This window comes from Podarcis erhardii (assembly GCF_964252035.2).
Source record: "Podarcis erhardii genome assembly, chromosome: 15".
NCBI lineage: Eukaryota > Metazoa > Chordata > Lepidosauria > Squamata > Lacertidae > Podarcis > Podarcis erhardii.
The window spans coordinates 25,792,868-25,813,087 of record NC_138505.1 but is presented as its reverse complement, the minus strand read 5'-3'; the positions used below and the strand labels follow the sequence as shown (position 1 = coordinate 25,813,087).

At 48.3% G+C, this 20,220-nt stretch overlaps 1 protein-coding gene across 1 annotated transcript in view; it reads left to right on the top strand.

The window, feature by feature from the left end:
• The first annotated feature begins 7,001 nt into the window (after positions 1–7,001).
• RTN4R (reticulon 4 receptor) overlaps positions 7,002–20,220 on the top strand; it is a 111,355-nt gene continuing 98,136 nt past the window's right edge. The window contains exon 1 of the mRNA XM_081841949.1: positions 7,002–7,695. Within this exon, the coding sequence (XP_081698075.1) occupies positions 7,674–7,695 (22 nt within the window). The 5' untranslated portion in view covers positions 7,002–7,673. The remainder of the gene's footprint in view (positions 7,696–20,220) is intronic.

Below are 20,220 nucleotides of genomic sequence, written 5' to 3'. Positions count from 1 at the left end.
GAGACTGCTTCCCCTCCATGGCAGGAGGTTGAAAAGGAGCTGCTATGAGCCACTGTGGCTGCACTTCCACACTGACGTTGGGGTCCTAGCTGCCCATCCAGATGTCACAGAACTTTGAGGATGGTCTCCCTAGATGGTGCCCCTGCCTGGAGGGTGCCAGGTTGGGAAAGGCTGATCTATTCCCTTCACCACCTTGCCAGCCTGTTAGTGGTCTCCTTTCCTGCTCATAAGATCCCTGCTGGATCAGGCCAATGACTAATAATAATAATAATAATAATAATAATAAATTATTTATATCCCGCCCTCCCCAGCCGAAGCCGGGCTCAGGGCAGCTAACAACAATAAAACAGTACAAAAGTACAGCACAAACATCACTCTAAAACCATTCATTATAAAATTAATTCGGATCAAGCCACTGGCAACCATTGGGCCAGAGCTCCACGAAGATTGCCGAGGGAGGGAGTCAGGCTGTGCCCTGGCCAAAGGCCTGGTGGAACAGCTCTGTCTTGCAGGCCCTGCGGAAAGATGTCAAGTCCCGCAGGGCCCTAGTCTCTTGTGACAGAGTGTTCCACCAGATCGGAGCCACAGCTCTAGTTGAGGCCAGCCTAACTTCTCTGTGGCCTGGGACCTTCAAGATGTTTTTATTTGAAGACCGTAAGTTTCTCTGTGGGGCATACCAGGAGAGGCGGTCCCGTAGGTACAAGTGTCCTAGGCCGTATAGGGCTTTAAAGGTTAAAACCAGCACCTTAAACCCGATCCTGTACTCCACCGGGATCCAGTGCAGCTGGTATAGCACCGGGTGAATGTGATCTCGCAGCGAAGACCCCGTAAGGAGTCTCGCTGCAGCATTCTGCACCCGCTGGAGTTTCTGGGTCAGTCTCAAGGGCAGCCCCACGTAGAGCGAGTTACAATAATCCAGTCTGGAGGTGACCGTCGTAACCATTCAGCCACAGCTTCCAAACATCTAGTCCAGCATCCTCACAGGGGCCAACCAGATGCCTCAATGGGAAACTCACAGGCAGGAGTGGAACACAAGAGCGCTCTCCTCTCCTGTGGTTTCCAGCAACTGGGATTCAGATGCATTGCTGTCTACAGTTGTGGAACCAGAACACAGCAATCCTAGCTAATCACCATTGATAGCTTGGCTAACCATCTGGCAGCATTACTCTCATGATTGTGGTCTAAACCACTGAGCCTCTTGGCCTGGCTGATCAGAAGGTCAGCAGTTCGAATCTCCGCAACAGAGTGAGCTCCCGTTGCTCTGTTCCAGCTCCTGCCAAACTAGCAGTTCGAAAGCACACCAGTGCCAATAGATAAATAGGTACTGCTGTGGCAAGAAGGTAAACGGCATTTCCGTATGCTCTGATTTCCATCATGGTGTCCCGTTGTGCCAGAAGCAGTTTAGTCATGCTGGCCACATGATCCAGAAAGCTGTCTGTGGACCAACACCAGCTCCCTCGGCCTGAAAGCATAACAACAACAACAACAACAACAACAACAACAACAACAACAACAACAACAACAACTCTGGGCAGCTTCCAACAAAATATTAAAACACAGTAATGCATCTAACATTAAAAGCTTCCCTAAACAGGGCTGCCTTCAGATGTCTTCTAAAAATCTGGTAGTTGTTGTTCTCTTTGACATCTGGTGGGAGGGCGTTCCACAGGGAGGGCGCCACCACTGAGAAGGCCCTCTGCCTGGTTCCCTGTAACTTGGCTTCTCGCAGTGAGGGAACCGCCAGAAGGCCCTTTGTGCTGGACCTCAGTGTCCAGGTAGAACGATGGGGGTGGAGACACTCCTTCAGATGAGTGCTGCAATCCCACAGTCACCTTTGACTGGACTTTACTGTCCAGGGTCCTTTACCTTTACCTTCCTGGGAAACCAAGGTCTTTGGGTCTCCATGTCTTCACCATAGCAGCCAACAGGTTTGACAGCACCACCAGCACTTGCCTTTCTTGCCCTGGGTCTGGGTCTGCAGTTTGGCTAGCTTGTCCATCTTCCAAAAGAGAAACGGAACCCTCCCTCTTGCCATGTTGACAGGAACAGCTTGTGCATCTGCTGGAGGAAGCTAATGGCAAAGCGTTGTCATCAAACACAATCTTATCTGGATCCAAATAAGAGGTGGTGCTGGGTTGAGCGCCGGATGTGCCATCACACTGCAGACATGAGATGCAGCACATAAAGGGCTCCAGCTGGTGATGTCGGGCTCTGGAAGCCCAGTTCAATGCCTGAACTGGTGGTGTTTTTTCCAGGACAACAAGGTCCTGAGCTGGTGGTGTTTTTTCCAGGTCAAGAGAGATGACATCCCCCACACGCCAGGAAAAGAGAGCTAGTTTCAAATCACTGGACGCAGGTGGCTGTTTAACATGTCTATTCCCTCCAAAAGGAGGAAATTTGTCACCATTGGAAAAGAGGCAGGTGGCAGCAGTAGTGAAGCAGAGGAGCAGCAGCAGTTGGCAGGTATGGCAGTGGGGGGAGGCTCATTGGGGGGATTTTGAGGGTGTCTGGGCCAGAAGGTTCCTCTCATGTTCTTGCCACCAACAGCCAGCTTAAATAAAGGTCTCTTTCCTACTTTCAAGTAAGCACCTCCCTCTCGATGTGTTGGGCAGGAGCACAACCTTCCTTTCTGTTCCTCTCTCTGAGACCTTTCTCCATCACAGTGCTACCCAAAGAGAGCAGCTACGTAGCCTTCAATCAAGACTCTTGATTCTAAGCAGAAGGCTGTGCCATACTATAATTAAGAATTAGGGAGGGATGAGCCTATAATTACGGCACCAAAGCTCATCAGGATCAGAGAGAAGTTTGCTCTCTTTCAAACTGAAAAAGAGCTCTGTGGAATTGGTGATCTGCCATTCATCAGTCTGTCATTCTCAGGCTGCACCAACCTGATGTTATCTGAGACCTTCCAGGCTCCACAGCCTGGGTCAAACACAAAAGACTGGAGTTGCTTCCTGGTCCCCAATCCTCACGGAAGCGACTCAGAAATGAAATGAAATGAACGAGGCCACACCATCCCTCACAACATTTCAGCATTTAAAAGTTTGGCATGGGGTTATTAACATCAAAATTTTGTTCCCAGTACCATTTCTGTTTGTATGATCAAGCAAATACGTTTTGATCTGGATATATTAAATATTTGATGGCATGGAGATGGTCAAAAATGCACACCAGGATAATCAGGGAATTGATTTAAATGGAGGAGGAGGTGAATGTACTTGATATCAAAATGTGCATCCGTACATGGAACAGCCTGTGTATGAGTTTTTAGGAAAGCTTCTTTCCCTTCTAAAATGGAGAACATATGAAGCGTCCTGCAGGATCAGGCCAGTGGTCCATCTGGTCTAGCATCCTGAGATCTCACAGTGGCCAATCAAATGGCTCTTCTGGGAAACACAGAAGTGGTGCATGAGCACCAGCCATCTCTCCTCCTGTGGCTTCTAACAATTGGGATTCAGGAGCCTTCCTGCCTCTGGCCATGGAGGCAGAGCACAGCCATCAGGGCTAGTAGCCATTTATAGCCTTTTCCTCCGTGAAAATTCTGCTCAGTTGATATTTAGCATCGTTCAGGTGGAACAGAATCCGCACGCGGTGAAGGATGATTGCTGGAGATGTTCGTTCCCTTAGAGCAAATATATATATCACATATTTCGGTCATGTTCTCAACTCACAAGCAACAGTGTTTCTGTTGTAAATGAAATCAAAAGCATTTCAGGGCATACACAGCCGCTAGATCCAAGAGTCCTTTTATTTCACGATGTCAGACGTATGGCTTTGCTTGAAGACTGAGAAACAATGGTTCGTTTATTGATTGTGGCTTGTATGGTTTGGAGTTTTAGATGGGAAAAAGATTAATCTGCCCTCCATCGATGAGTGGCTTCTGAGAGTTTGGGACACACTGCTTACGCGACCAATTTATTTTGATAACGTAGCATGAGTTGGGGAAGAAAGACAATCAGTTCATTGAAAATTTGAGCTTTTTAATGATGTATTAGTTTAGTGGAGAATAATGAGCTTTATGCTCTAAGTTTATCTCCCACTTGGACCTTCAATGAAGCTGAAGGCTGGAAGATTCAGGACAGTTTAAAGGAAGGACTTCTACAAAATATATAATTATTTATTATACAGGGCATAGAAATTGCTATGGAAATTGCCTCTGCAGGAGGCAGTAATAGCCACCAACCTAGATGGCTTTACAAGATGATTAGACAAATTCCTGGAGGACTATCAATGACTACTAGCCAAGATGTCAAGCCTCTGCCTCCACAGTTGAAAATGACAGGGAGAGTGCTCTTGTGCTTGGATCCTGCTTCTGGATTTCCTGCAGGGATCTGGGTGGCCATTATGAGAACAGGATGCTGAACTAGATGGTCATTGGCCTGATCCAGCACGCTCTTCTGGTATTCAGTGGGGGGGGGGGCTGCCTAGATGCTGCAGCTGGGGCAGAAAATGGCCAACACATACGGAGCCACTATAGCAATTGCCTTGACTGCCAAATAGATACCAGGTAAAGTTCAAGGTGTTGTGTTTGCTGTACAAAGCCCAATATTGTCCAGGATACCTAAATTTCACCCCATCCCTTATATGCCCAATTGAACACTGTATTCTGCAGGAGACAGTATCTCGCAGAGATCATCCTCTCAGGAAGTCTGCTCTGTATGATGTTGGAATCAGTCTTTTAGTAAGGTGGTAACTGCTTTCTGAAACATCCTCCCACTGCATATTGGGGGGTGGGCATTCCTTCTATTGGCATTTCAGTAACTGCTCAAGACGTTCCTCTTTCAACAAGCCTTCTGAAATATTCATCCCAGCTGGCATCTGTCTTGGATTTGAATGCATGTTATGTTTGTGCTATTGTTGTGGGTTGGGGGTGTGTGTGTCAGTCTTCCAGTTCTTTGGATACCCAGTGAGCTTGAGAATCAAGAGCAGCTTGCTGAAATAGACAAGGTTCCTTGTAACGCAGTGACCTTAGCTGGCCACTAAGGTGTCCTCATCAGCATCCCCAAAGAAGCAGCCAGGTTACAAGAGCTGCAGCTATGTAATGGTGCCCTTTGGGCTAATAGGTGAGCCTTCCCACCACCCCAATCGTCTAGCTCTCTTGGAGAACAATAGCCATCAGTGTGTGTGTGAGCTGAGCTGAGCTGAGCTGGAATCAGGCTGGAAGCTGGAGACACAGAGACATGTTTGCTCCGTGATAGAATGAAAGCTGTGATGAATGGAAGAAGCAAGATCTGTTGGAGTGTTGATGCTGTGATCCAAGCCACCTCACCCCAGGCATCCCTACCAGCAGCAGGAGGCTTCAAAGGCCCCACCTTCTTATTTGCAGGTCTTGGCAGTCAGTGGCATGGGGGCATCGATCTTGAGAGTGGCTTGCATGGAAAGGATCCTTTAGACTGGGCAGCATGCCAAAGCATCTGAAAGGGGGTGGGTGTCATGGGTGTTTGTGTGATCCAAAGTTTACCCTGTGGGGCAGGAGTATGCAAGCTTCAGGAGGTGACCCTATGCACATTGATATCTTATAACTGATTGACTGCATTTATAGCGAACCTTTTCCTCAAAGGATACGGGGATCCTGCTGCAAAAATAATCACAGGGCTTTGACTTCCCATGACTCTGCAGCACTACAGTGCTGCTTCTTAGCTGCCTACAGTCTTGGGGGAGTGGAAGAACTGCCCATCAACTTCCTCCTCCTCCTCCTCCTCAGTCTCAGTGTGGCCCTTGTCGAACTCAGCAGTGGGGAGGATGGGGACAAAATTAGAAATAGTTGCCCCCACCTATTATTGACACTGGCCCCACCTTTGTTCGTCCCGTCTCTTATGCTCTCTGGCTCCCTCTAATGTTGGGCTCCTTGTCTTCTGCCCTACCACAACCAATGGGCACCAGCCACCATCGTATCAGAGGAAGGTCCCCTTTGAAGTCGGGACTTTTTGCCTCAAGCTCCTGTATTCCCAAGAGGTGAATTAGAGCAGGTGAAAAAAAACAACAACAACAAAAACTCGCTGTGTAGTCTTTCAAATCAGTGTGGTGCGATAAGAGGACATTAAGACACAGAGAGTTAAGAGCGAAAGTCCCCTTCCCCTTTCAGAGAAGATTAATCTAGATTAACTCCCATTTCAAGCTGCTGGTTTTGTTGTCCCAACAAATCACTAATATGGATTAGAGCTTGCATATCAAGCATAAGGCACGCGAGGGGGGACTGTGTATGTGTTTGTGTGTCTGAGGACACAACCAATTTCTTTCTGTTTACCCCACCCCTTCTCAAAATGGGTCTCACGCGTGTCAAGCGCTGAGGGGGGTGATGAGGGATGCCTCACCCTGTCCCAGAAGGGTGAGGAACCGATATTCGAGAGAGTCAGATATCCAGGGTAGGAAGCATTGGGAAATGCGGGTGTGGGAATGTCTTCGGGTGGGCGTGGAGTGTGCTCGATGCCTCCCAGGACGGAGTCTCGCTTCAAAGGCAAGAATGAGATGTCTATTCTCTGAAGCAGAAGGGAGAGATGCGCCCGCACTCCGACGCGCCCCCGCCCCCCTGCACAGTCAGTCCGGATTCTCTCCTCGGCGTCCTATAGGTGGCACCGTCCCTCCAGGAATGAGCTGCCAGCCTCGTCGCCTAGGCCAGCGTGCTGCCGCGGACAGACCCGGCCGGGAGAAACATCGCTGCTGCAGTCTTCTTTTCTGTCACCCCCCCCCTCCACACCTCCCATCAGTTCCGAACCCTTTTCCAGCCCGAACGGGGCCCTGCCATAGTCCTGAAGGGTCTTCCTCGCACTCTCCTATCTTCAAACACGCCTCCGAACAAGTCCGAAGTCATTTCTCTTTGGAGAGAGGCTCCCGGGACCCATACATCTCGCGCGCGTATTGTGGGTGGGTGGGGGCCAGGTGCCGCTGTCCCCCTCGTCTCCCCGCAGGCAAGCCCCTGGTGGTGGTGGAGAGCGACGTCTAGCCACAGCAAAGCCCGCTCCGGCCAAGCGCTCCCCGTTTTTCTGCAGGACTCCCAAACGCGCTCCGCGTGCGCCCCCCTCGCCGGAGCGCGCGGCGGCGGCGGCCCCTCCCTCCTCCCTCTCCCTCTACCTCCTCCAGCCAGTAAATCCGATCTAGGCCGATTCCTCTCACGTCAAACCACATGATCCCATAAAACATTCATCACCTTTCAGTCCCCCAGCCGGAGCAGCCGAAACCAGCCTCGCCAGCGCCGCCGTCCCTCCTTCCCCGAGCCCCGGATCGCGCGCCCTTTCCCAGCTGGGAAAGCCTCGCCATACAAAAAACAACTACCCGCTCCTCCCCACCCTGACGCCGGGAGGGCAAGACCAGCAGAAGCGGAGCCGAGGCAAAGCAGGGCGGACGCGCTCGGTGGAACCAGCGCCTGCCTCTTTTTTCCTGCGTCGCAGCCGCCGGCGCGTTGGTGTGAGCCACAGCGCGCGGGGCGTCTCCTCCCTCAGTCCCTTCTGCCTGGATGCTGTCTCCTCCGGCCGCAGGAGCGCTCCGCCTCGCTAGCCCGATGAGCCAGGCGGGCATCGGGCTTGTCGCCGGTAAAGGCAGCAGCAGCATCCCTGTCGTCGTGCCCGCGCCCGGGTGGAAGTTTGCATGAGGCTCCGCTGCGTTTCTTTTGGGAAGGATTTGCCGCTGCGTCCCCCCCGTTGCCCTCCGAGCCGTGCCTTTCCCGAGCCCCTAAAATGAAGAGGGCGATCGCTGAAGGTAAGTGACGGCACGGAGGAAGAGACACAAAGGGGAAATTTTTTTTTTAGGTGGGGACACACACAAATATGGGCTGGAGAGGGGAGATGAAAGAGTGTGGCCGTCGGGGTTTCCTTTGCGCGCGGCGCGGGGAGAAGTTCCGAGGAGGCAACTTTGTCTGTTGCAGGCCGTGGAAGCTCTGGGAAGGAGGGGGGACGGCGGGGGCCAACTTCGAGGGAGGGGGGCGCCGTCTAACTTAAGGCGAGGGGCGTCGGGGGGAAGCGTTTGCCAACTACGCCCTTTTCAAAGAGGCAGGCTACGGAGACTTGCCATCGCCTGCTGAAAGTCCGGAGAGGATAGACGGTCTGTTTGTGTCTTTTCTTTGGGGGGGGGGTGCTCGCGGGACCTACCCCGCCCTTGAAGGACCTTCGCTTCTTCCCCCCCTTCCTCCGCCCCGCTTGGCGCAGAATTCCTCCCTGGACGTGTGTTTGTGTGTAGAGGAGAATCTAGTTCGACGTTGGCGCGTTTACAAGGAATGTAGACCGGACGGCGCGTTGTGCCTGGATTTGAGCGCGCGGAGCGGGGGATTATTATCATCGTCTTTCTGTCTTCCCTCCTCCATGCCAGGCTTTTGTGCTATTGCAGGGGGGAGTGTCTGCCGGGGAAAATGTGTCTGTCGGGGAGAAAGAACTCCATCTCAATCATTTTCAACTCGGACCCCAAAGCAGGTTGAGGAGACGTGGAATAGATGGCATGGGGTGCAGTCAAAGGCCTCCAATGAAAGGAAATGCTGTTTAGCGTGTGTGTCCAAAATAGCTCTTTTTGCTAGTCGCCAGTTTGGGGCAGCTTGGCTGTCAGAGAAACAACATCTCCCCCAGGTGGAGAGAGAGGAAAGGGTTAGCATTTTACCCCCCTCAAAAATAGCTTTGGAGATGCAGAAGTTCCGTGTTCCTGTCATGCCAGTTCAGATCCCACCTCCTTCTCCCGCTTGAAGGGGCTTGCTTTAGGTCGGGCCCCGTATCTTTCATGGGCTTCTCAAGAGCGCCCCCCAGAGGCCCTTACGGTCTGCGGCTCCAGCAGGTGTCTGCAGAGGCGCTCTTGCCTGGCCAGCGTGGAAAGACCGGGGCGGGCAGTGGTCCCTCCGTGTGCCTCCCCCGCGGTGCATTTCCTCGGCGTGTGGATGCGGGAGGCAATCTTTCGCTCCTTTCCTGTGTCGAAAAGGGGGAACTTTATGATGGGAGGTGTTAGTGGAAAAGACCCCATGGCCATTTTAGGAGTATTGCCACCGCCACCCAGAGCATCAAGTATTTTAGCAGCATTTCCTTCCCTGGCAGGAGAAAGCTGCGCTGCAAGCTCCATGGAGTTGGCCAAAGTTTCCCAGAGCTTGTCTGAACACCGCAGGGATAACGTGACATTCCATCTAGGCAAGAGCAACCTGATTAGACAGAGCTGTTAATGGGAGTGTGCATTTATAATGGGTTGTGTGTGTCACCTCCGGGATATCTCGTAACTAAAACAATATATATTTGGTCCTTGGAACACCTGCTTTGTATACAGGTTTTGGGTTCAATCCTCAGGACTGGGAATGAATGCCCCCTGCCTGAAACCCCGGAGAGCCACTGCCAGTCCGTGTACACAGATGGATCTATGATCTGATTCTGTTTAAGGTAGTTTTCTGTGTTTGGTGGTGGAATTGCCTGTTTTGCACCCAGGAGGTCCCAGGTCCAATATCCACCATCTCCAGATAGGGCTAGGAACGTCCCCTGCTTGAAACCCCGGAGAGCTGCTGCCAGTCAGTGTTGGGAATACTGAGCTAGATGGCCTAGCTCTGTTTAAGGCGGCTTTCTATGTTTGTAGCTCAGTGGTGGGAGTGCCTCTTACGCATATGGAAGGTTCAGTTGGCCCCAAGGCATCTCCAGGTTGGGTCTGAGATTATCCCCTGTCTGAAATCCTGGGTGGACACTGCTAGCTGGACCAATGACCTGATTCAGGATAAGGCAGATTCCTATGTACAATACCTTCCAGGTGGCATGAAGTATTCTTTTCTTGGGGGGTTGGTGGGGAATGTTCTCCACCCTCAAAAGGCACCAAAGCTCTTTGTTAGGAGGAAAAGGATGAATGGGGGAAAAAGAGGGGATTGTGGCATCTCATCCTCCTCCAGCCCCTGCAGATCTGATCTCCACAGTGATGGTCCTGGGAAAAATGGTGGGGTGAGGAAGGAAAAAGGGAGTGGGGTGTCACTGTCACTAATGAGCAGGGCTGGCCCAAAGCACCACTAGCTAATTGCTCCTTTGCTCAGCTTCATTTTTAAAAGGGGGGGGGGAATCAAGGCGCTAAACTGGATTAAGGCTTTGTGTGTGAAATTACATGCAAAGTGAGGAAATCATGTTCTGTAGGTTAGGCATCGCTTTCGTTCCACTGGGTAATGATGCCCCCCCCCCGATGTAATCGGCGTGGAAGGCATCTGGCTTTCGGCAGGGAACTGTGTGTGCAGGGGGTTGCCAGTTGCAGGGAGATGAGGTCTTGTTCCAGGTCTGCTCAAATACCTGTGCTCCGTGGGGATCAGATGGCTGCAGAGGCAGCACTGCCCGGGACCCAGAGGAGAGGCGGCGGCTGGCCACAGGGGGCAGGTTTTGGATGCCTGGAATGGTGGCATAATGGGGACCACAAGGCAGCATTTGTGGCACGTTTGCCTAGACGAGCTACACTGAAATGAACATGAGCTACCAAGCAGCCCAGGAGTTTTGTTTTGATGGATCTCGCAGTGCTCAGAAGCCAAGAAAGAACTGTGACACTATTTATTTACCGATCACATTTATATCTCACCATTCCTCCGAGGAGCTCAAGGTGGTCCTCTTCCTCTTCATTTTATCCCTACAACAACTTTGTGAAGTTGGTTGGGCTGAAAGACAGGGACTGACCCAGGGCCTTCCAGTGAGTTTCATAGCTGAACAAGGATTTGAACCCCTGGACTAAACTCCCTCTCTCCATATATAATGGAACAGGAAAATGTGGTCATTGTTGTTGTTATATTCAATTCTCATATAAATGATCTCCCCCCCCCCCCGAAAAGAATACATCAAAAAGTTTTTGAAGCAGTGATGAAAAGTCACCACAGGGGGAGCCAGAGGGTTAACTTCAAGCAGAGAGTTCCACAGGCCCTTCTGTATGTTCCCACCAACAGTACTTGATATGTGTTGATTCAATGGGGGGGGTGTCCTGACTGGCTCATTTTACAGGATTAAAAGGCCCTTGTTGGCACTCTTGTTAAATCGCCCCTGAAGGAGAACCAGAGACGCAAACAGGGCTGTGCTGACACCTATATTCCAGTAGAGCTTGAAAGAAGAGCACAGAATTCATCCTCCTGAGGATTCGTTTAATAAAATGCACGAAGAGGTTTCTGCTCCTCTGCTCCTTGCAGGAGCTACAACATCCTTGTGTGGGAGCAGTTCCAGGTGGAACCTTGTTGCCTTCCTCCAATTAGTAGCAGAACAAAAATTTACAAAGTAGTAAAAAGTACAGAATCAATTATTATACGAAATAAGTTTTGTTTTACTGCAGGTGTGCTTTCTCCTGTGCCATGCCTTTATTTCAGGTGTACTGTAGCAATGTGTGGTATTAACCACAGCAGTTAAATAAAAATGCACTTTAATGGGGGGCAAAAAGGTTCACAGTTGTCTCAATAGCTGGTGCAAAAGCATTTATTGCATTTATCTCCTAACTTTTTGTGCAAGGAGGCAGCGTAGATGGCTGTCTCTCTCTCTTTTTTAATCCGCACAACAACCCTTCGAGGTAGGTTAGGCTGAGAGGGGCAGTGACTTGCCCAAGATCACACCTAGTGAGCTTACTGGCTGCATGGGGATTCGAACTGTGGTCTCCAAGGTCTTAGTCCGACACTCTAACCACTACATCACACTGCCTTTTTGGGACTCCCTCCTTAGGGAAATACACCTTGAACTCTTCTGATTGATTCCTGCCAGCAGAATCAGGCCTTTCTCCTGTTTGTGGTCATCCAGTGTGAATGATTTGTTTCAATACTAGAGTACTTTCCTTTCCCCCTTCTCCAGATTTGATTTCTTTTTCTGTGTTTGCGTGTGAAGCGCCTTCGTTTGGATGTTTAGATTTATGACACAGCATGCGTTTTTCAGGTGGGGAATGGGCTATTTTGGGGAGGTGACTTATATATAAGCACTTGAAGGCCCTTTGCTACTGTACTTGATCTGTTGTTGCTTCCTGAAACTGGTTTTGATGCTGCTGTTGTGCTCTCACTGCCTCTAACTTTTGCAGAGGCAAAATTAACATTTTAATGGAAAGGGGCCATGGAAATAAATAGGAGAGAAAGAAAGAAGAGAGAGAGAGAGAGAGAGAATACAAAGGGGAAAGATGATCAAGGTTTGAAACAGACCCCTGCGTCTTAGATCAGTGGTTCCCAAAGTGGGGGCTACTTCCGCCTGGAGGTGATGGATTAGGGGGTGCTAAGAGGAAAATGGGTAGCCGGGGGATGCTGGAGATGTAAACGACTATCAGACTCTGAAAAGCTGTTACCGCTGGATCAAATTCATAAATTTTGTTGGCTTTGTTGAAGAAGTCATTTTAATTGGATTTTGATTAAATGTGCAATTAATTGTTACTGTTTTGAATTTTACTGTGTTATTATCTCCCTTAGCGGGTTGTGCAAACTGCTATTCTGAATACAGTGGTACCTTGGTTCTCAAATGCCTTGGTACTCAAACAACTTGGAACCCAAACACTGCAAACCCGGCCCGGAAGTAAGTGTTCGGGTTTGCGAACTTTTTTGGGAAGCCGAACGTGCTCCGTTTTGAGTGCCACATTTCTGCTTTGAGTTTTATGCTGAGGTCTGTCCGTTTTTGCTATTTATTTTGCATTTTTGTTTTTGCGGCTTTTTTGTTTTGTTTTTGTGACTGCGTGGAACCCAATTCAGCTACTGACTGATTGATTGTGTGACTGCAGTACATTGTTTATTGCTTTCATTTTATGGATCAGTGGTCTCGTTAGATAGTAAAATTCATGTTAAATTGTTGTTTTAGGGGTCGTTTTTAAAAGTCTGGAACAGATTAATCTGTTTTGCATTACTTTCTATGGGAAAGCATGCCTTGGTTTTGGAACGCTTTGGTTTTGGAACAGACTTCCGGAACGGATTAAGTTTGAGAACCAAGGTACCACTGTAATGGTTTTTATGGGGTGAAGTAGGGGGCACTGGGCATAAGTTCATGGGACTAAGGGTGACCCAAAAAGTTTGAGAACTACTGTCTCAGGTCATCAGCTATAACTGCTGTGGTGAAGCCCGACTATTTCATTCCAACTACCTCCTCCCTTCTCCTGCAAGTGAGGCAAGTGAAATTCTTTTTAGGGGGACAGACTGACTTCTTTGGAGAGAAAAGGTAGTTCTCGTGAATGGTTGCACCATCAACCTGCCCAGATGTTCTGCTGCTCTGGAGAGTGTGGGCTTGTGTCCAGTCTCTATTGGCTGCTGTTGCTTTGTTTTTTAAATATACGGTAGCAAGCAAGAAAGAAAAAACACTGGGGAGAAAAGGTTGGTTGCTGAGCTACAGTTTCAGATGGGAGCCTACAGAGGTTTTCTGACATTCAGCAAGCCATGCATTCTGCAAGATGGTATCACACCCCAGATGTGAGGCTCTGTCAAACAGAACATCTGTTCACTCTCTGGCTTCTCCCAAAGGAATATATTCTTCTACAGATCCCCTCTGGTGGGATTTGGAACTGGAAAAAAAACCTACAGGCCAAGGATGGGGAACCTGTGGCCTGTTAGATTATAGCTAGAGTATTATTAGCAGTACAGTACTGTATTAGTATTGCTAGAGTTTTATTGTTGCTAGAGTATTATTAGCAGTATAGTATTAGTATTATTACTTATGATCAGTAACTTTTCCACAAAGAGTGACTCAAAGTGAATTTGCAGAATGATACAAATATTAAAACCCTTTGCTAGTTGCCCTTTCCCCCACCAGTGTTAGAAATTAGCCAGGCGCCAGGCACGGTTTGTGACTGGCATGGGTCCAATTGTGACCATGTTGAGATCTCTGGAGGCCACACTGGTGATTGACATCTCACCTGGCTGGCCCCTCAAGTTTTCTTATGCAGGCAAGCAGAAGAGCTTATTTATTGCACTTATATCCCACCTTTTGCTTCAAAGACTACATAGTTCAACCTTCCCCCCTCCCCCACTCCTCAGTTAATCCCTACAATGGCCCTGTGGGGTTGTGATTGGCCCAAGGTCACCCAGTGAGCTTCATGACTGAGTGGGGTTTTGAACCCTGATCTCTCAGGTCCTAGTCCAACACTGTAACCACTACACCACGCTGCTTTCCTAGAGTATTTCTGCCAAGGGGCAGCTATATAAGTAGGTAAATAAATATGGGGAAAGCAAAAGGAGAAGGATCTGAAATATTTTCCTTTAAGCTTGAATTTGTTTTATTCTGGATTGTTTTATTCGACGTGTTAATGTGTTGTAAACCACTTTGAGATTTTTTCTTTAAAATATAAAGCGGTGTAGAAATGGAATTAATAATAATAATAATAAACATAATAAACCTTGTTGGTGGAAAAATGACACCTAGACATTCCATTGTAGCGACCAAAGCCCAGGTTTCAGGTGCATTTTGGTGATTAGCGGGTAGCGCTGTGGTCTAAATGACTGAGCTTCTTGGGCTTGCCAATCAGAAGGTCAGCGGTTCAAATCCCCACGACGGGGTGAGCTCCTGTTGCTTAGTCCCTGCTCCTGCCAACCTAGCTGTTTAAAAGCATGCCAGTGCAAGTAGATAAATAGGTACCACTCCGGCAGGAAGGTAAACAGCATTTCCATGCACTCTGGTTTCTGTCACAGTGTTCCGTTGTACCAGAAGCGGTTTAGTCCTGCTGGCCACATGACCCGGAAAGCTGTCTGTGGACAAACGCCGGCTCCCTTGGCCTGAAAGTGAGATGAGTGCTGCAACCCCATGGTTGCCTTTGACTGGACTTATCCGTCCAGGGGTCCTTTACCCTTTTTACCTATATCTGAGTTTCTAACACTGTGCCACACCTGACCAAGCCATGAAGGATCATAGCTTACTGTTAGAAGCATCAGCCTTGCATGCAGGTCAGGATGGGAGAGACTTCGTCTCTGAAACCCTGGAGTGTCACTGCCGGTCAGTGCAGCCAACACTGAAGTTGATCCTTTGTTGGATCCCTCTGTTGGCTTTTTCTCTTAAGAATTGCTGATTATCCTGAGTGGTGCTGTGCGTTTTGTTGCATTTCATGTTTTATGCATTGTGAAACCACCTTGAGCGTCCTCTGTGGACTGAAACGGAGAACAGAAGTGCTTTAACTGACTGTGTTTGTTGCTGGAGGAGTGGCGTTTGGACACTTGGCCTGATCCACCCTCTTGGACCCAGTGGCTGTCAGCCAGATGTAGTGGCTGACCAAAGGTCATATGTGTGGGATGTGAAATACAGAGCAGTCAAATATAACATTCCTAGAGTGGACGTAAAAAGGTGATGTCTGGACCAGCCAGTCAGAACTTCCTGCTTCCTCTTGGTCTGGGACAAACTTCCTCTGCATATGACCAAAGGTGGACATGGCCTCACCTGTGCAGGTAACAAAATAGCACAGAAGAGGCAGCCATATATCTCTCTCTGACTCCGTTCCTCGAAGAAGCAACATCTGCTTAGTCTGAGATGCTTCCAGCCAAGAGAGGACAAAGGAATTATCTCCTTATGGGATAGATTCCACATGCATATACTTTGTAACTTAAGTCTGCCTTCTGGGATCAATTTGTGAACAGAATGTGTGTGAGTAAACTCTTTTATACTTTTATGCAAGACTGTGTAGTGTCTATCTTTTTGTGAGGGAATAAAAAGGGAATTACCAGGAAACTTACTTTAGAGGCTTATACAAGCCTGGCACACCTATTCGTCATACCTCGGGTTAAATGTGCTTCAGGTTGAACGTTTTCAGGTTACACTCCGTGGTGACCTGGAAGTAATGGAGTGCGTTACTTCCGGGTTTCGCCACTCGCGCATGCGCACTCAAAATGACATCACGCGCATGCACGGAAGCACAAATCGCGACCTGCATATGCGCAGATGTGCAGATGCGGGTTGCGTTTGCTTCAGGATGCAAACGGGGCTCCAGAATGGATCCCGTTTGTATCCAGAGGTACCACTCTACATGGTGCATTTTACTTACTGATTTCATTACATTTATATCCCAGCTTTCTTCCCAAGAGCTTGAGGCAGTGTACATGGTTCTCAAGGTCCCCTTTCTATTCCCATAACAATCTTACAGCCATCTTTCAGGGACATGATTCCTGCATCAGTTGGACTAGATGCAAGGGCAAGCAGGATTTTTAAGTTGTTTTTGCTTTGTGGCGAGGGAATGCTGTAGCTTGGGAACGCTGTAGTTTGCAGTAACTTGGGGAAACCACACAGGGACTTCTGGAATGAGCCTAGCCTTCCTAAACCTGGCAGCCTCCAGGTTTTGGACTACAACTCCCAACATCCCTGAGCACTGGCCATGCTGACTGGGGCTGATTCATGCCATGCTCCAAAACATCTGGAGGGCACTGAGTCTGGGATGGCTGCTATAACAAGCAGCATTTGGGGATTAAGGTAAGGTTGATAGGCTTTGGAATGACAAGCAGCAGCTGTCCAGGGTTTGCTGCACATTTGAACGTCCCTGTTATAGAGACGCATGCAGATGTTGAAAATAAAACAATGGATTACAGATCTAGTAGGTTGACACATGGTTTGCAATAGATCAGCAAGGGTTTTTGACTTCGAGTGGCATTTATTTATGAAAATATTTGTATACTGTGGTGTAAGTATACAGTCATACCTTGGTTCACAAATGCCTTGCAAGTCAAACATTTTGGCTCCTGAACGCCCCAAACCTGGAAGTGAGTGTTCTGGTTTGTGAACATTATTTGGAACCCGAACGTCTGAAGTGGATTCTGTGGCTTCTGATTGGTTGCAGGAGCTCCCTGCAGCCAATCGGAAGTTGCGCCTTGGTTTCCGAACGTTTTGGAAGTTGAACGGACTTCTGGAACAGATTCCATTCAACTTCCGAGGTACCACTGTAAAAACACAATAAAACATTAAAAACCACAAAAAAGAGTTAAAAACAGACATCAATTAACCACTTTGGAAGGGTGTGTTCTTAATTGCCTGTGTATGCCTTGCCTGGTGGAAGAGAAGAATTTTTAGCAGGCATGTAAAAGTTGGCACAGAAGGTGCCTGCTTAGTCTCCAGTGGCAGAGAGTTCCACATGACACTAAACACTTGGTCTCTTGTTGTTATCAAAGGAGCCTCACAAACTCTGAGAATGACCAGCAATGCTCCTGCAGATGATCTCAGTGGCTGAGCTGGGATGTAAGGGCTCAGGTGATTCCTGAGGTACCTTGGACCTAAGTCGCTCAGGGCTTAATTATTACAAGGACCTTGAACCTGTCTCTTTTATCAATGGCATCACATGTTCCCATCAGCAGTCTGGCTGCCACATTCTGCACCAGCTGGAGCTTCTGAACCAAGCCCAAGGGCAGCCCCACAAAAAGCACATTGCAGTAATCTAGCCTCAAGAAGAAGAAGAAGAGTTTGGATTTGATATCCCACTTTATCACTGCCCGAAGGAGTCTCAAAGCAGCTCACATTCTCCTTTCCCTTCCTCCCCCACAACAAACACTCTGTGAGGTGAGTGGGGCTGAGAGACTTCCGAGAAGTGTGACTGGCCCAAGGTCACCCAGCAGCTGCATGTGGAGGAGCGGAGACACGAACCCGCTTCCCCAGATTCTGAGACCACTGCTCTTAACCACTACACCACACTGGCTCTCGACAAGGCTGACAACCTGTATACTACAACAAATGGCCTGCTTCCTCCCTCTGCTAAACTAGGTTATCAGAATGAAGAAAGATTGCGGGAGAATCATGAGTGGATTTGTGTGGGATCAGAGCTGAGAAACATTTATCTGGCCTCCAGGGCAATCTGCCTCTTCATTCTGAGGGCACAGAAGCTCTCAGCACCCTCAGCACCATCATTTTGCATCAAATTTTGGCTGATGGATGTCAAAGTTCTAGTACCAAAGCCAAATGAAACAAGGGAGATCAGTCAAGCCTAGGAGTGGAAGGTCCTATTTATTTCATTTATCTCAGGCTCTTATTTTGCCAGTCTTAAATTTGGTTCTCCACATTTCTGATATAGTGATCTTTTCTGTGAACCGCCCTGAGACCTCCGGGTATAGGGCGGTATATAAATTCAATAAATAAATAAATAAATATATACATAAAATAAAATAAGTAAAGCAATTGCACATTTTCTTTTTAAAGAAAATCCTCAGTTTTTTAATGGGGATTTCTCCATATATATTTTTGCATGCCCTTTTGACTAATGCCCCCAGTTTTGCAAGCAATTTCTCCTAACACAATGCATTTTTGTATGTTATTTTCACAAATAGCTTCATTTTTATGTCCACTTTCACTCAACATACCGTATGCATTATTTTTGTATGTGCAAACATTGGTGGCTTAGAGGACCGCATTTCAAAATTTGGATCAGGGCACATTTTGAAGGATTTTGGGTCCTGTGTTCTTTGGTTTCAAATGTTGAACCGAAACAAATTTCTCCATCTCTGATCAAGCCTGCTGTAAAAAACCTGACCATGGACAGCTCCTTTTGAATGCTCCCATTCCAGAGGGATTTGTTTCTCATCTTTGAACAGAAAAAAATGTCCTACTGGAATAGTCCATTGCCCAGTCTAGTTCAGTGTTCTGTTCCCAATGCAGTTGGATTTGGGAGCCCCAGAAGAAAAGCATGCAAGTGCTGGCCTGCCCCTGTTGTTTGTTCCCTTGCACCTGAAATTCAGAGGTATACTGCTCTTGTACATGAAAGCTTTATTACCTATCATGACCAGTTACTGCTGGTAGAGTGGCCCTATGTAAATATACCTAATCCCGATTTTAAAATGAAGTGAGTGACTCTGCCTGCATATTAATTCTATGTAAATTCATTAGATGGTCATGTGAAATGGTCACGAGAGCCAGTGGTGGTGTAGTGTTTAGAGTGTCTGACAGGGACCTGGGAGAAACCAGGGTTCAAATCCATTCTCAGCTGACTTGGGTGTGACCTTGGCTCAGCTGCCGCCTCTCATCCTGACCTTCCCTGCAGGGTTGTTGTCTGGGCACTGTGGGTTAAACCACAGAGCCTAGGACTTGCCGATCAGAAGGTCGGCGGTTTGAATCCCTGCAACAGGGTGAGCTCCCGTTGTTCGGTCCCTGCTCCTGCCAACCTAGCAGTTCGAAAGCACGTCAAAGTGCAAGTAGATAAATAGGTACCGCTCTGGCGGGAAGGTAAACGGCATTTCCGTGTGCTGCTCTGGTTTGCCAGAAGTGGCTTAGTCATGCTGGCCACATGACCTGGAAGCTGTACGCCGGCTCTCTCGGCCAATAAAGCGAGATGAGTGCTGCAACCCCAGAGTCGGTCACGACTGGACCTAACGGTCGGGGTCCCTTTACCTTTTAGGACCTGGAAGACCAGGAATCAAATTCCCACCCAGCCATGAAGCTCATTGGGTGTGAATTTGGGGGCCAGTCATGGCCCTTTTCAGGCTAATTTACTTTACAGTGTTGTTGTGGCAATTAAATAGGTGTGTGTGGGGGGGGGGAGAGACTGTTCATGCCACCTTGATCTCCTTAAACAGATGGGAGCTAAAGGCAATAAACAAACAAACAAACAATACCACCTCCTTTTATCTCCCCATAATATATGCCTCCTCCTCCTCCTCCTCCTCCTCCTTCTTCCGTGCTTTTTTTCTGGGGGGATGCAGGGGTACGCATACTCCTAAACATTTTGTAAATATTTGTATTTTTGTCCATTTACTGTATCTAATTCCCCCAATTTGAACTATAAAATGGTGGTTTTTCTTGAGTAAAAATGAGAGTACCCCTAAACATTTTTAAAGAAAAAAAGCACTGATCATTATCATTACCATTATCATTATCAGAATTAATGTCCTGCCCTTACTCCGCAAGGAGCCCAGAACAGTAAACAGATTAAAAGATTTTTTAAAAAACCCAATTGCAATTAAAAACATCTAAAATCAGTTACAGTTTTTAAAAAACCCAGGAGCAGCATTCTTCACTATTCTTGCCTGCAAAAGAGGAATGCTTTCACATTCTTCCTGAAAGTTGATAATGGCAAGGTGTCCCTCAAAGAATTCTGGGAACTGTAGTTCACCCCATGTGGAGCTGGGATTCCCAGCACTCCTTAACAAACTACAGCCCCCAGGATTTTCTGGGGGAAGCCATGTGCTTTAAGTGTATGGTGCGTAGGCGGCTGCAGCCTTCAAAGTGCCCGAGGTGGTCTTGGGAATGGCTCTGTGAACATCTCGGAGAACATATTTCTATGCGCCCTCCAGCGCCTGCCTCGGCCACAGCCAGGCAGCTCCTTTGGCCCAAGGCAAGAGCTGTTGATGTTCCTTCCTACCTCCTAGATAAATACCCCCCTCCCTTCGCCAGAAGCATCAAAGGGGAGAGCTTG